Source organism: Leptosomus discolor, chromosome 8 (genome assembly GCF_034619465.1).
Source record: "Leptosomus discolor isolate bLepDis1 chromosome 8, bLepDis1.hap2, whole genome shotgun sequence".
NCBI classification, from domain to species: domain Eukaryota; kingdom Metazoa; phylum Chordata; class Aves; order Leptosomiformes; family Leptosomidae; genus Leptosomus; species Leptosomus discolor.
Window position 1 is genome coordinate 49,927,190 of NC_141398.1, and position 12,704 is coordinate 49,939,893.

At 37.1% G+C, this 12,704-nt stretch overlaps 1 protein-coding gene across 1 annotated transcript in view; it reads left to right on the forward strand.

The window, feature by feature from the left end:
* The window catches only part of TDRD12 (tudor domain containing 12), a 34,895-nt gene that overhangs the window by 20,976 nt on the left and 1,215 nt on the right, over nucleotides 1-12,704 (forward strand). Inside the window, exons 18-26 of the mRNA XM_086469291.1 lie at nucleotides 423-547; nucleotides 677-897; nucleotides 1,663-1,762; nucleotides 3,739-3,926; nucleotides 4,232-4,442; nucleotides 4,978-5,070; nucleotides 6,435-6,604; nucleotides 9,695-9,816; nucleotides 11,373-11,427. Coding sequence (XP_086325417.1) covers nucleotides 423-547; nucleotides 677-897; nucleotides 1,663-1,762; nucleotides 3,739-3,926; nucleotides 4,232-4,442; nucleotides 4,978-5,070; nucleotides 6,435-6,604; nucleotides 9,695-9,816; nucleotides 11,373-11,427 — 1,285 coding nt within the window. The remainder of the gene's footprint in view (nucleotides 1-422; nucleotides 548-676; nucleotides 898-1,662; nucleotides 1,763-3,738; nucleotides 3,927-4,231; nucleotides 4,443-4,977; nucleotides 5,071-6,434; nucleotides 6,605-9,694; nucleotides 9,817-11,372; nucleotides 11,428-12,704) is intronic.

A 12,704-nucleotide genomic window follows, 5' to 3' on the forward strand; every position in this document is an offset into this window, starting at 1 on the left:
TGCAAAGACTTTTACCCAGTTTCAAACTTAAGTTTTTCATTTTTTACATAAAATGCAAGAAGATTGACCTAATTACATCTACATTGTGGGTTCATACAAAGGTGTTAGCATTCCTGCATTACTTCAAGTGGTTTCTGTCTTACTCTTGTGAAGTACTTGGCTGTGGGCAATTCTATTTATTCTGTGGTACTGATATGAAATATAGAATTATGCTAAATTATTAGAGACTAACATGAAATGCTGTTTCTGCCATATGCTTATGAAGTGTATTGACTGAAGAAATACAATGCCTTATGTAAGTGTATTGGGAAAAGACCTTTTTCTTAATTCTTAAGTCAGTGGATGGCGAGAAGGAACAGTGATGCAATACTTCACATACTTGAAGTATTACAGTTAAATGTGTATATAAAACATGTGCTTAGTTTTAACAGATGACTGCATGCAGTCTTTGGGAATTACAGATGCAACATGCGTGATACATTTCAGTTTTCCTTCTCTGAGAATCTTTGGTCAGCGTCTACACAGCATGTCTGACAACTTCTGTGATGTGATACAGGTTTGAGTAAATCTTTAATGGATTAATATTACATTTGATTATTAAGTGGTGGATACATAAAATCTTTAAACATTTTTTTATATATAAAGCTTCTTAAAATATATTTGTATATATTTTTAGGATTATTCTGTACGTCAGAAATATCCAAAGGCAAGGTCAGTCATTCTGCTAACAGAAAACAGTACATGTCATGCACTTGGGATCTTGGACTATTTGCAGCATGCAAAAGCTGAAATTCCACCAGAACTGCATGATTTTGCTGCCAAGATGCTAGAAGCTGAAGAAGAAAAGAAATTTTCAAGGCCACTGTGTGCCTATCTTAAAACATTCGGGATTTGCAAGTAAGGACTTACCAGGTTTTCTTGACACCCGTACTGACACGGGAAGGTATTGTATGCCCTGAATGATGACTGATTCTACCTCCTTGAATTTTTGTGTTGAATACTCCTACTGAAAAAAGGGTTTGATCATGATTGATTTTTTTTTTTTTTTTTTCTGTTCACTGTTTTATCTGTTTCACTCTTCTTAGGTACTTTTGTGGAAACAGATATTAATGTTGTTACAGAGACTAATCGTATGTAGTGTGACATAGTAGCATAATTCATTATAACTCCTGCCTAGATGTGCTTGAGGGAGCTTTAAGCCATTGTTTTGATTAGTATTCTACCCATGATTGCACAGGGTTTATGCTTTACTTTCTCAAGACCCTGTCATCTACTGTCCCTCCAGAGTGGAGAAGTAGATGATAACTTCTCTGGGCTGTGTGTAACTGGATTGTAAGTAGTGCTTGAAGGAGGAAGCTAAAGTGTTCTCAGATGTGACTTGCAGTGTAGATAACTGTTGTTGCAAGCAACAAAAAATTCAATGTTAGTGTTTGGTTTACTCTGAAAGGAGTTTTCTGGTGTTTTTTGTTTTGTTGTACAAAGTCTTCCACCAAGGGCTTTTTTGGCTGTTTCTAACCCCCAGAGTCAGTGGTGCTATTGGAGACAGAAACTGAATATGAGAGCTGATGAAATGTTAGTGTTTAAATGTTGTAAGTCAAATCAAAATAGTTAACAACTGAGAACAAAGGGCTTTTTTTCTAAAATAATTTTCTTAATATATAGGAATAGAAGAGTCTGTCCAGATCGTCATCAAATTAACTTACAAATAGACGTGCCCCAGAATATACTTGATACAATTATTCAGACGCCTGGATGTGTGACAGTAAGTTGTTATTTACCTTAGTTTTGGGTACCAAGAAGACGGGTCTTAAGTAGCTGCGTAGTGTATTTTTTCGTATTACATTAATATTACCGTGGTATGTATACTGTATCTCTTGGATATTTGTTATTGTTTAGCTTTTTTCCTCTCTTTCTTGCATAAATAAAGTGTGCCAGATTTTTCCCTTAATCAGTAGCTGGAAATGAAATTGGCTTGCAGGTGTTTCTGAGTTTGCCTCTATTGTCTTCTGCGTTGAAGCTTCCCATTCTATGGAAAGAGGGCTTATGTTCTGTTTATTCCTTCCCTCTATAAATTGAGACAGTATACCAAAATCAACAAAAGTTAAAGTTCCTGTAAACTTCAATTATATTTATTGTAGAGGAAACACATATTAATCTTTTTGAGTGAAGAGAAGTTGAAGATGATGCATGTTTTATTGGAAGTGAGGATTTTTTTGTAGGTGGCATGTTCATGCAGACTTGCTGAAACATGAGCATATTCTGGCCTTGTAATTTGAAACTACTATTTTCATTTGCAATATCTAAAGAAAATGGAATACAGCTCCTCCCTTATCTTCTAGATGGAACAGTTATTTCCTACTAAGTTGGCAATGCTTTTTGAAAACCATTTAGACAGAATGCTGCTCTAATTGGACTTTTTCTTTTTTAGTAGTTTCACAGTCATGAAACCTTTGTGGTTATTGGGTTGACTTTGCTATGGTGGTTCTTCACATCCCAGTAACTATTTGTGTCCAGCTCCCTTCACTTGGCTTTTCAGTCCCTGCTATACTGGAGTGTCTTCCTGTACTACAGTATTGTATAGTCTTTCTCTCGTCCCCTTGTTGGATGACAATTGCTGAGGGCAAGTGTGTAGACATTGGTGCTTCTTTCCAATGTTACGACTTGAGTCTAAGAAGTGTTGGTTGCCTTCCCTTTGGATGAGCTGCTTCCGTGATGTTACCCATTCCCAACAGTCATACGCTGTGAGAACAGAAATTAAGGGAGAACTGGGTGGATTCTTTCACTCCATTTCTGCCTAATAAAAAGCTTTTGTTGGTAGGTATGAGTTGAAACCCTTTGGCAACCTACTTGTGTCTAGTTTTAGTGCCGGATGGACTTCCCAGGTTTACCGGACAGATTTCTTGACAATCCTGTTAGAAACTTCCACTTACCTGTGGTGCACTCAAGACAGCAGTTGTGGCCTCTTCCATTTCCTCATCTGCTTCTGCTGACTGCAGAGCCTTGGTGTCTGTCTTACAAATCAGTTATCGCTTTGATAAGTCTTCACTTTCTTTTTTGTTTGGAACCCAGTATAGTGTTTCCTCTGTTTAAGAACCTCAAGTTGCATTGTGCTTTTTTAAGCCTTTTTTTTAAGTGGAAATTACCTTTCTGGTCCTCTTTACTGTCCTCTCTGTCCTCATACACCCAGCTGTATCTCAGTACTTCTGCCCAACATGACCCTTTGGATGGAATGCACCCAGCATGTTATGCATTGGTGTTGATAGTAGTTTATTAATAGTTTTTCACTTAAGTAATTTTGGCGCAAAAAGAGTGAAGACCTCATGCTTCCCCAGTCAGTTCTTCTAAAACTCACTGTAAGGTTGAAGAACACTTAGAATTAAGTTTGAATGGTGTGGAATGCCGTAGTGGTTAGTAGCTTGGCAGGTAATAGTATAGTTCACTGGTGTTCACTTAAGTGGAATACCACCAACTTAGACCTAACAGTTCTTGCTCTATAAACTTCTGTTTGTTGTTGACTGGACTAGGGGTGGTTAGTATTATTTGTAAGACTATGAATAATACGATAATAACATATAACTTTCTGAAATGTGTCTATGTAGCAGCATCTCTGTCACCTCTTAGAGCTGGAAAGAGGCAGGTAATCTTGGATATGAAAACTTTTATTTCGTTAATGTAAGAAATCATCCAGTCCTGGTTGGTTGGTTGGTTGGTTGTTTTTAATGTATTCTGTGCTTTCAGATACTGCCTCTCCACATTGTAAATGCAACAAACTACTTTGGACGAATAGTAGATAAACTCAAGGACCAATATACAATTCTTGCTGAAGAAATTAATGAGTATTTTAAGAAACCTAGTAATAAAATTTCTGTTAAAAATGTGGAGAAACTAGCGTTTTATGGATTATGTGAGAAAACACTTTTTCACAGGTAAAAATGTTGGTTGTTTAATTATTCATGTGCACTTTTTTTGACAGTTATTTAAAATTTTCACTGTTCAGTCAACGCATCCCCAGAACCAGCAAAAAAATCACTCCTATTCACATCATTCTTTAAAAAGCTATCACGTATTCTTTTAAGTTACCGAATGGAAAGCAGAATGACTACCCCCACACATACAGAGTTAGATATTTTGCTATGAAAATACCATTTTTTTAAACAAGAGTAGATTAAAAAACTTTTTATAACTGATTATATGAATAGTAATTCTTTGTTTCCTCTCCTACTGTATGAAGGGTTCAGGTGATAGAGATTCCCCCAAAAGAGGAGGAAAATATGTTCTTTAACGTCAAAATTAAATATATAGATGAAGGCAGAACAAGTCAAGTTCAGAACTATCAGCTGCTTCACTTACCTGCAAAGTTTCAGTGTCTGCCACCACAGGCTGTGGAATTTGTAGTTTGTAGAGTGAAACCCATTGATAATGAAATTGAATGGAACCCAAAGGTAATATTTGTCAGATTTGCATGGTATTTGCTGTATGTTCTTTAATTTCTCTCTCTGTGTTATTTTCTACAAGAAAACAGTTACGAACTGCAAACTTAAGGTTATCGAATTTTGTTGCTTATTAATACCAATGAGTATCTGCTATTGGGCCAGATTCCAAGAAGTCAGTTTTCTTGTTAGTTTTCCTACAGAATAATGAAGTGAAATTTGGGGGGTTTCTTCTATATGATTTAAATGGCTTCTTCCAGAACAGGTTATTGCTGCTTTTGAGTCTGTGGGGAATAACAGGGAAAAGGTAGCCTCTGTAAATTGATGTGTTTGAATATTCTTCCATTAAGGAAGCTCCTTCCTTAAAGGCCTAATACTACTTGAACCTACAGTAAAGTTGGAGTATTTTATCAGTTTACTCAAAACTGGTTTTATTTATTGAGTACCCTTTTCACTGTTAAGCTTAGAAGATTGTTTCATTAAAATAACTGTAAAGTTATCTTGGTATACATCTCAAGTGCAGTGAAAATTTGGCTTTTTTTTTTAGGTAACTCATTATATTGAGCACAAAATTAAAGGAAACCTACATGAAGCAAAAATAGTACATACCTTGGGAAGTACAGCTTGGGTTGACCCAATGGTAGGTATAGAATTGTAGCATTATAGAATATTTGTATCTAAACTCTTTCATAACAAGAGTACTCATTCTTCTTTCCTTCTGTCCATTCCTATTTTAATTTTATTCTACATGGTATTCACGTCATGCTGGTGGTTGATTTACTGTGATGGTGTCTGAGCAGCGAAACAGGTTGCTCAGAGGTTGTAGAGTTTCCATGATAAATATGTATGCTTGTATATAGATGGAATACATGACTGAGTAAAACTTGAATATTAAGTCTGGAGAGCTGAGTATGCACTAGTAACAGAGTACCAAATTAATTATAAATGTCATCCAGACTATTCCAGAAAGTTAGTAACAGAAGTGTATCTGGGAAGTACTAGTCTTAAGTGTCTTGTCTTGTAAAATCAATTCTGTAGTTTGTCACATCTTCCTCTGGAAGAATGAAACTTTGATCCTCCAAGATTGTTTCCTGATACCTAAGACGTCTTATACTGCACTTCATTTATTCTGTTTATGCTCCTAAGTCTTTGCTGGTTTTATGGTTCTTGCACTAGTTTAGAGTTAGCTTTAGTCAAAACTTTTCTGCAAATTAAGAAAAAAAAAAAGGACAAAAAAGTGGATCATAAGGTTTTACTAATGGCATGAACAAGCTAGTTACTTTGTAAGAGACATCATAAAAATGCAAGTTCATTTTATGAGCAAGGAGTTCTGTGAAGAATTATTATCGAGGGTATCTTGACAGTTGAGGGACTTTTTTTTTTTTATGGTCTGGACAAATTAATCAGAAGGGCCTCCTTATATTTCAGGATTGTAATGTCTCTCTTGTGGCTGTTTCATCCTGACAGAGAGTACAGAAAGTTATTCCTGTGCTTTGGAATGTGTCACTCCATGTTTTGCATATGACCATTCAGTCAGCTGAAAAATAAAGTGGAAAGATAAAATGATCTGGAAGTAATTCTCTTCAGTTAGCTTCCTTTCACATATGGTGTATCTCAACGTTTCTCTGATTTTTATGCTTCTGGTTTTGTCGGGCTTTTCTTACCATGCCCCCTCAGCAGTTTTATTGTTACTTGGGTCTAGAAGTTATTCTAACTGTGGTATGTATTTTGGCTGTGACTTGTGTAATCAGGGCTAGGATTGTTTACTTCATTTCTGTTAGATGGGACTAGGTGCTAGTTACTTGAGCCATTATCACAATGAACAAGATGGTGATACTTTGAAAGCAGTTAAACACGGGTAAGTTCCTGTTTGAAAGAAAAATAATTGCTTACGGGCATAAATAAATAGGGGTACGTCTAAAGTTTTACTTAAAGAACAGGTTAAAGTTGGAGAGAGACCATTTATGAACTATGGTTTCCATTTAGTATGTTTTGTCATTCAAGGTCCGGGTTACCAGGCTTTCAGATTTGAAGGTGTCAGTCAATGAATACAACGTTCGATCTGCAATTTTGTCTACGGGTCTAGGAACTGACAATCCAGACCATGTAACACAACTTCAGAAGTTATGTGGACACGTGAAAGTGTTAGAACATGCAAAGAACTTGGAGCCTTTGTAAGTCTTTACAAAATTTTTTCAACATATACTTCACTAAGAAAAAAAATTATATTGTTTAACTTTAACTGGATGTTTTCATGATTAATATTACTGAATGTGATTGTCATTTAAGCACAGAGACAATAGTGTTTGTGAGAGGTCTGATTTCCTTGAACTGTTCTTTAGCCACATAACTGTAATGGAAAGAAAAATACCCTTTCTAGTATTTGATACAGGTAGTCAAGTCTATCATAAAAATATAGAGTCTGGGTTCAAATTCCATTATCTTTCTTTATGATCAGTGGCTTTTTTGAATGCTTACCACTCAGGACGTAGTACCAGTCAGTACAGTAGAGCACATTGTTGGTGTTTGTACAACTGCAGAGTTCAAGCTGGAAGATGTAAACAGCTTACTTTAAAAGGATTAGGGCCAGATTTAATGAGTATGGCTAAGTGATGGTTTTTGCAGTACCAGCACTGTACTCTTTTCCTTGCCTTGTAAACTTTTAGAACGGAGTAAATACTGTATGCAGTGGAGGGGCACATCTTACTGTGGACTGTTCTAGATCCTAGGACCCTTGATTTAACATGCTTATGAGCAAGATACTTGTAGTTTTTTTTGTTCTGGCCTCTGTGTGGCACCTTGTGGAGGAGTTTCTTTAGCCACTTACTTTTCAGTTTGGAGAGCCATCGTTGAAAATACAATTTAAATGCTTTTGTCTGACCAACCAAGTTTTTTTAATATTTACAAGGAAGAGTGAAATCTAAAATGTTCCATTTCAGAGAGTGAATACTGCTTCATAAATTAAAAGAAGCTTGGGGGAGGACCAGCATAGGTACTGTGTGTGTTGTCTCAGGGTTTGGCAAGTTAATTAAGGCTGTGACTTAGTCAGTAAGATGAGGAAGCCTAGCCCCCTCCATAGTCCATTTCTATTTCAGAATGAGGTTCCTGCATTTCTATCTAGAACTGTACTTGAGTTTAATCTTAACCAAAGGATTTGTTTTTTCTGATATTTTATTCAACCTTAAAGTCAGTATTTGAGAATACTGTTTGCCCTGTTGGAGCTTGGAAGGCTTTTTTTTAGGTTTTAGTCTTCACAGAGGACTCTCAGGCTCTGAGGTTTCTGCTACCTCAAGCACAACCTTTTCGAATTTATTTCTTCTTTGATGCTGTTACTGAAGAGAAAGGTTGGTAACCTGCTAATGTCATCAGAGCATGCAATGCCAGAGACCAGACAACTTTATCGTGGTGCTGTGTGCAACAGTTACATCTCAAATATCTGTAATGCAACTTCTTGGATTACTTTTTGCAGATTCACTAAGCCTGATACTACTGTTGAAACATTCATAACTGACTGCAGCTTTTTTTAGTAAGGTACTAGTTAAATAAAGGGGGCTTGGAGCTCCTGTAAGATGAAGTTGACCAAGTAACTTTGTGGGTTTTTTGCAGGAGTATCTTCTCCCTGTTGCAGAATGTGCATAGTTATGTGTTGATTATGTGGATTTCAGGTGCTTCATTGCAGATTTAAATTTTATAAAAGAGATTGGTACTCCTCAGTGTGTGGCAGATTGCTTTGCCTCCCCTTAATCTGTGCCAGTTCGACAAGTATTCTGTATTACTCTGGGGTTTTTTTGTCTAGGACTTGTCTGTGTGATGTGGTATTTTCTTACCTATTGTCCTTCATGGCTGTGAGTATGGCTTTGATAATTGCATCAAAGAATGCTTCTGCCCAGTAAAAGATGTTAAAATAAAAACAAAGATAAAGGATACTTTCCATGATATTCTGAAAACAGTCACTTTTCTCTGAACTGCTTCGCAAATCGCCTACATTGTAGAATTCCTGCATGACACGAGCAGCCCAAACCACCTCCCATTAGTGCATCAAGCAGCACTCAGTATAGCAGGTAATTTTTCTGTTCTTTTGCCTCAGCCATTCATTTCAATTATATGTCCTTGCTACAGAGTGCTGGTGGTCTTGTGACTGTTCATCAGTCTCCCTCTCTAGTTCAGAAGCCAACGATATTCTTCAGTTAACTAAATGTTTGTGGTTTCTCACATGCAGTGCGGGGATCTTATCTCTGTGACCAGAATAGAAGTGTTGTTCTCCTCCCACAGATATTAACAGTTGTCTGAAACAGTGGACCTTAGAGTATATAAGCTGGATAGCCTTTCAGGCAACCTTGGCGTAGCCAGAATTTTGTATGTTGTAAACAGTGCTTGTCAGCAAGATCAAGTTCAGTCTTAATTTCCTTAACAAACATTTTTGTCCTGGAAAGAAAATGGCTCACAAGTTCATCTCCAACATGACATGTCTATGGATCTAAGTGGTGTCCTTGCTTTGGGATAATCTGTCAGTTATGAATAAAGCCACTCTCTCTGTGCCTTCTCTCCAAACCTTTTTGATGATCACGAAGAAGATCAAGACCCATCTCTAGTGGATAGGCAGCTGTCTAATTTACTACCTTGTTGGCCATCCAATAGATGCACCATCAAAGCTTCAGTCTCTTTACATGATCTTTGGGTATTGTCCCATGAAGACTTGGCAAATACTCCAGTCACTCCTGATCAATGGTGTTCAAGAAACACAGGCTGTCCTTCATTGCAGGTGTTTCCACAGTTGGAGAAGTACTAGGCCTAGGATTTTGCAGGAACATCTTCTCCTTGTTGCAGAATATGCAGTTACATGGTGGTGGTGTCTATTTCAGGAGTTTCATTGCAGACTTTGTGTACAAAGCTTTTGTCTAACTGCATACGGTATTTGCCCAGTTTTCAGCCCCCTACTTTCAAGTACTACCTCAGCTTGTGAGGCTGTCACACACAGTAAGGCAAATAGATTTTTATGATTCAAAGGAAATGCTGGTACCATCAGAATTTTAAGTGTTCTCTGAGCTTGAATTTCTGTATAAATGCTTTTTACTGAGTTACTGAAGTTCAGCAACCCTGTGGTGAGATTTATGGTTTGCTAAAAGTACATTTTATTAGGGGTTTTTTTTGTATTAGAACGAAAAACTTAACTTCAAAAGAATTTCCAACTACAATTAGGAATCCTTTAAATAGTAAACATATTTAAAGCCTTTCTTTTTAAAATGTCTTTTTTCTGTGTTCAGAAGTATAAAGGAGGATACAGCTGGTCCAGAGAATGTGTCCAATCCATATGATATGTCAATACAAGAAAATACTACTGAAAACTGTAATTCTTCTAAAATTACTTCTGGGAATCATCCATCTGGTAAACCTTTTCATAATTTTCAACAATTTTAAAACTTTAATGAAAGTCAGGTGCTTAAATGTCAACCTAAAAATCAGTTTACCAAATGCGAACTTCTCTGTACAGAGAACATATAGCTAATGTTTACAGTAAGGCACAAGTGCCTTAGAGTTTGCAGCCTGGAGATGCTGTGAGAGTATGCCATCTTAATATAGCTGCATTACTATTTGGGAAATATGCTGTCCTTGAGAGACTCGGAATGGTTAGGCTCTGAATGGAATGTGTGAGCAGGAAATACCTCCTATAGAGAGCATGAGCATTTTGCTGTCAAAGCCCATAAGTTTTAAGGAAGTTGAAATCTGTTGAAATATGAGGTGAATAACAGCATTGTTCTCTGGGAGGTTTTTTTTTTGGTGGGTTTTTTGTGGTTTTTTGTGGGTTTTTTTTTTTTTTTCCTGAGATTCAGGGTGGTAGAAAATGGTTGCGCTTTTTTTCCCCAATCTAATGCTCAGGTATGTGGTATTCAGTCAGTAGAGGCTTAAAACCACATGGCTTTGTCAGTCATAGAAGGGGGACAGAAGATGGTCTGGCAGCAGTTGACATGTAAGCTTGGAGCAATGAAAGCTGAGTGATTAAAAAGTTACAGCAGACAAAAGTCACGTAAGATCCTGGAGGGCTTATCATAGAAGGCTTTTATTCCTGGTGTAATAGAGTGACTGTAATGCCACATCAAGCTATGATGGTAACATCAATATTAATTGTTTCATCCCTGAAACTTGTAGTCAGTTCCAAAAATGGCATGTTTCAGGTTTCAAATAAGTAATGTCTTGAAACTGGAAAAAACTATGCCAGACCTGGAAAACTGCATTTTTTGTGGGTTTTTTAATTTTCTTATACTAACTATAATACTCCTTTTAGTTAAGATTTTCAGTTGAATTATTAACTTCATAGAATCATAGAATTGTTTAGGTCAGAAAAGACCTTTAAGATCACAGAGTCCAACTGTTAACCTAGCGCTGCCGAGTCCACCACTAAACCATGTCACTAGGCACCTCATCTACATGCCTTCTAAACACCTCCAGGGATGGTGACTCCACCACTTCCCAGGCAGCCTGTTCCAATGCTTGACAGCCCGTTCAGTGAAGAAATTCTTCCTAATGCCCAATCTAAACCTCCCCTGGCACAACTTGAGGCCATTTTCCTCTTGTCCTATCGCTTGTTACTTGGAAGAAGAGACCAACCCCCACCTCGCTACAACCTCCTCTCAGGTAGTTGTAGAGAGCGATAAGGTCTCCCCTCAGCTTCCTCTTCTCCAGGCTAAACCGCCCCAGTTCCCTCAGCTGCTTCTCATAAGACTTGTTCTCTGCACCCTTCACCAGCTTTGTTGCCTTTCTTTGGATGCACTATGAAATCTTCCCAGATAGGAAGTACCCCACATAAATGCCAAATGCAGCCTTGCAGTAGTAAGTTGATTGCTAGCGAATTGCTCTTATGATAGGACTGGGGTACTCTGGAAGTATCTGGTTTGTATGGTATAGATAAGTATAAAATATCTTTCTGGATTTTTTTCTTTTTAGATGGTGTAGCTCAAACTAAGGAAGCAGAAGACTCTACCCTGCATCAGTGTAAATGGTACAAAAAATTCAGAGTTATTTGTTCCCATGCGTGTGTTTTAATGTGAACTGCCAAACAGGACAGTCATCCTTACTGAGATTACCTGTTTTGTGCATAAATAGGTATAATACAGTGGAAGTATTCTTTTACATCAGTGTTGAGCTTGCAAGATTACTGTTGCTGTTAGATACTTGGTGTGTGTATGCGTGTGTGCGCGTCATCTTGTGAATCCCTTGAGTAATTTAAATTGCTCTTTTGCTTACTCCTGGAAGTTAACTTTATCTGTTGAAATTACGTAATCTTTCATTAGACAGCGTAGTACTAAGTAGTAAATGAAAACAAACACTTTTTCAGCTCAGTCCATGGGTATAAGCTCTGACTTGCACTTGTCTGGATTATGTTTTAACCAAAGGCTGTCCTGTTTCAGGTCTAAATGTGTCTGCATATTGGTATTTAATGAGATTAATCAGTTTTGTCTATCCTCTTAATGTGCTTCTGTTCTTAAAAAAAAAAAAAATAAATCTAGTTTTACTTTGAGAATATGGTCGCAACATAAAACTGGCCCATTTCCTTTTCTCTTTTTTTTGTTGTTTGAAAGTGGATCCATTATCCTTACTTCTTTGTGGATAGGACAATTTCTGTTGATAATAATTTGAGCAGCATGAAGTAGGAAAAAATGCTAGGTTGGTTTGTGATTATGAGTATGCTGAGGGACATCTCAGATGTGGTTTGTGGGCAAAGTCAACAGACAGTGGATCTTGAGAAGTTTTAAAATTTCTTACTTTCAGACTAGGCGGTGCTTCCTTTTGGTGGCTTACTCTTTTTTTTCTTCTACCTATTAATGCTGTTTATGGGTGGCTGACATTTTCTTGTGGAAGTACCAGAAGTATTTTGTATTTTAGCCTGTTGAAAAAGTTGTTGGTAAGGTGATTGAATCTACATATATCTCCTTCTGCAGCTTGGCTAGCACATTTTAAGTTCTCCATTATGTAATACACCTTGAGGTAGTGTTTGGGTATGGTAAGGGAAGTAACCTGAGTGAACAGTTATTGCAGTCTGCTAATAGGATTTATCTTTCACTGGTTAAAACCTTTCAGCATTTGGGGGAAGTTTGAGGCATAACAGCTGTAGAATAAGTGGTTGAAAAACTTGAGAAATGTGTCTATGGTCAGTTGAAAAGTTTACTTTGTCTTTCAGAAGTTGGTCTTGCTACTGTTACTTTTTCCTTTGTCATTTCAAGACTAGACTGTGATAGTGTCCTTAAATGAGGCAGGAAGTTTGATTCCTTTGGATAT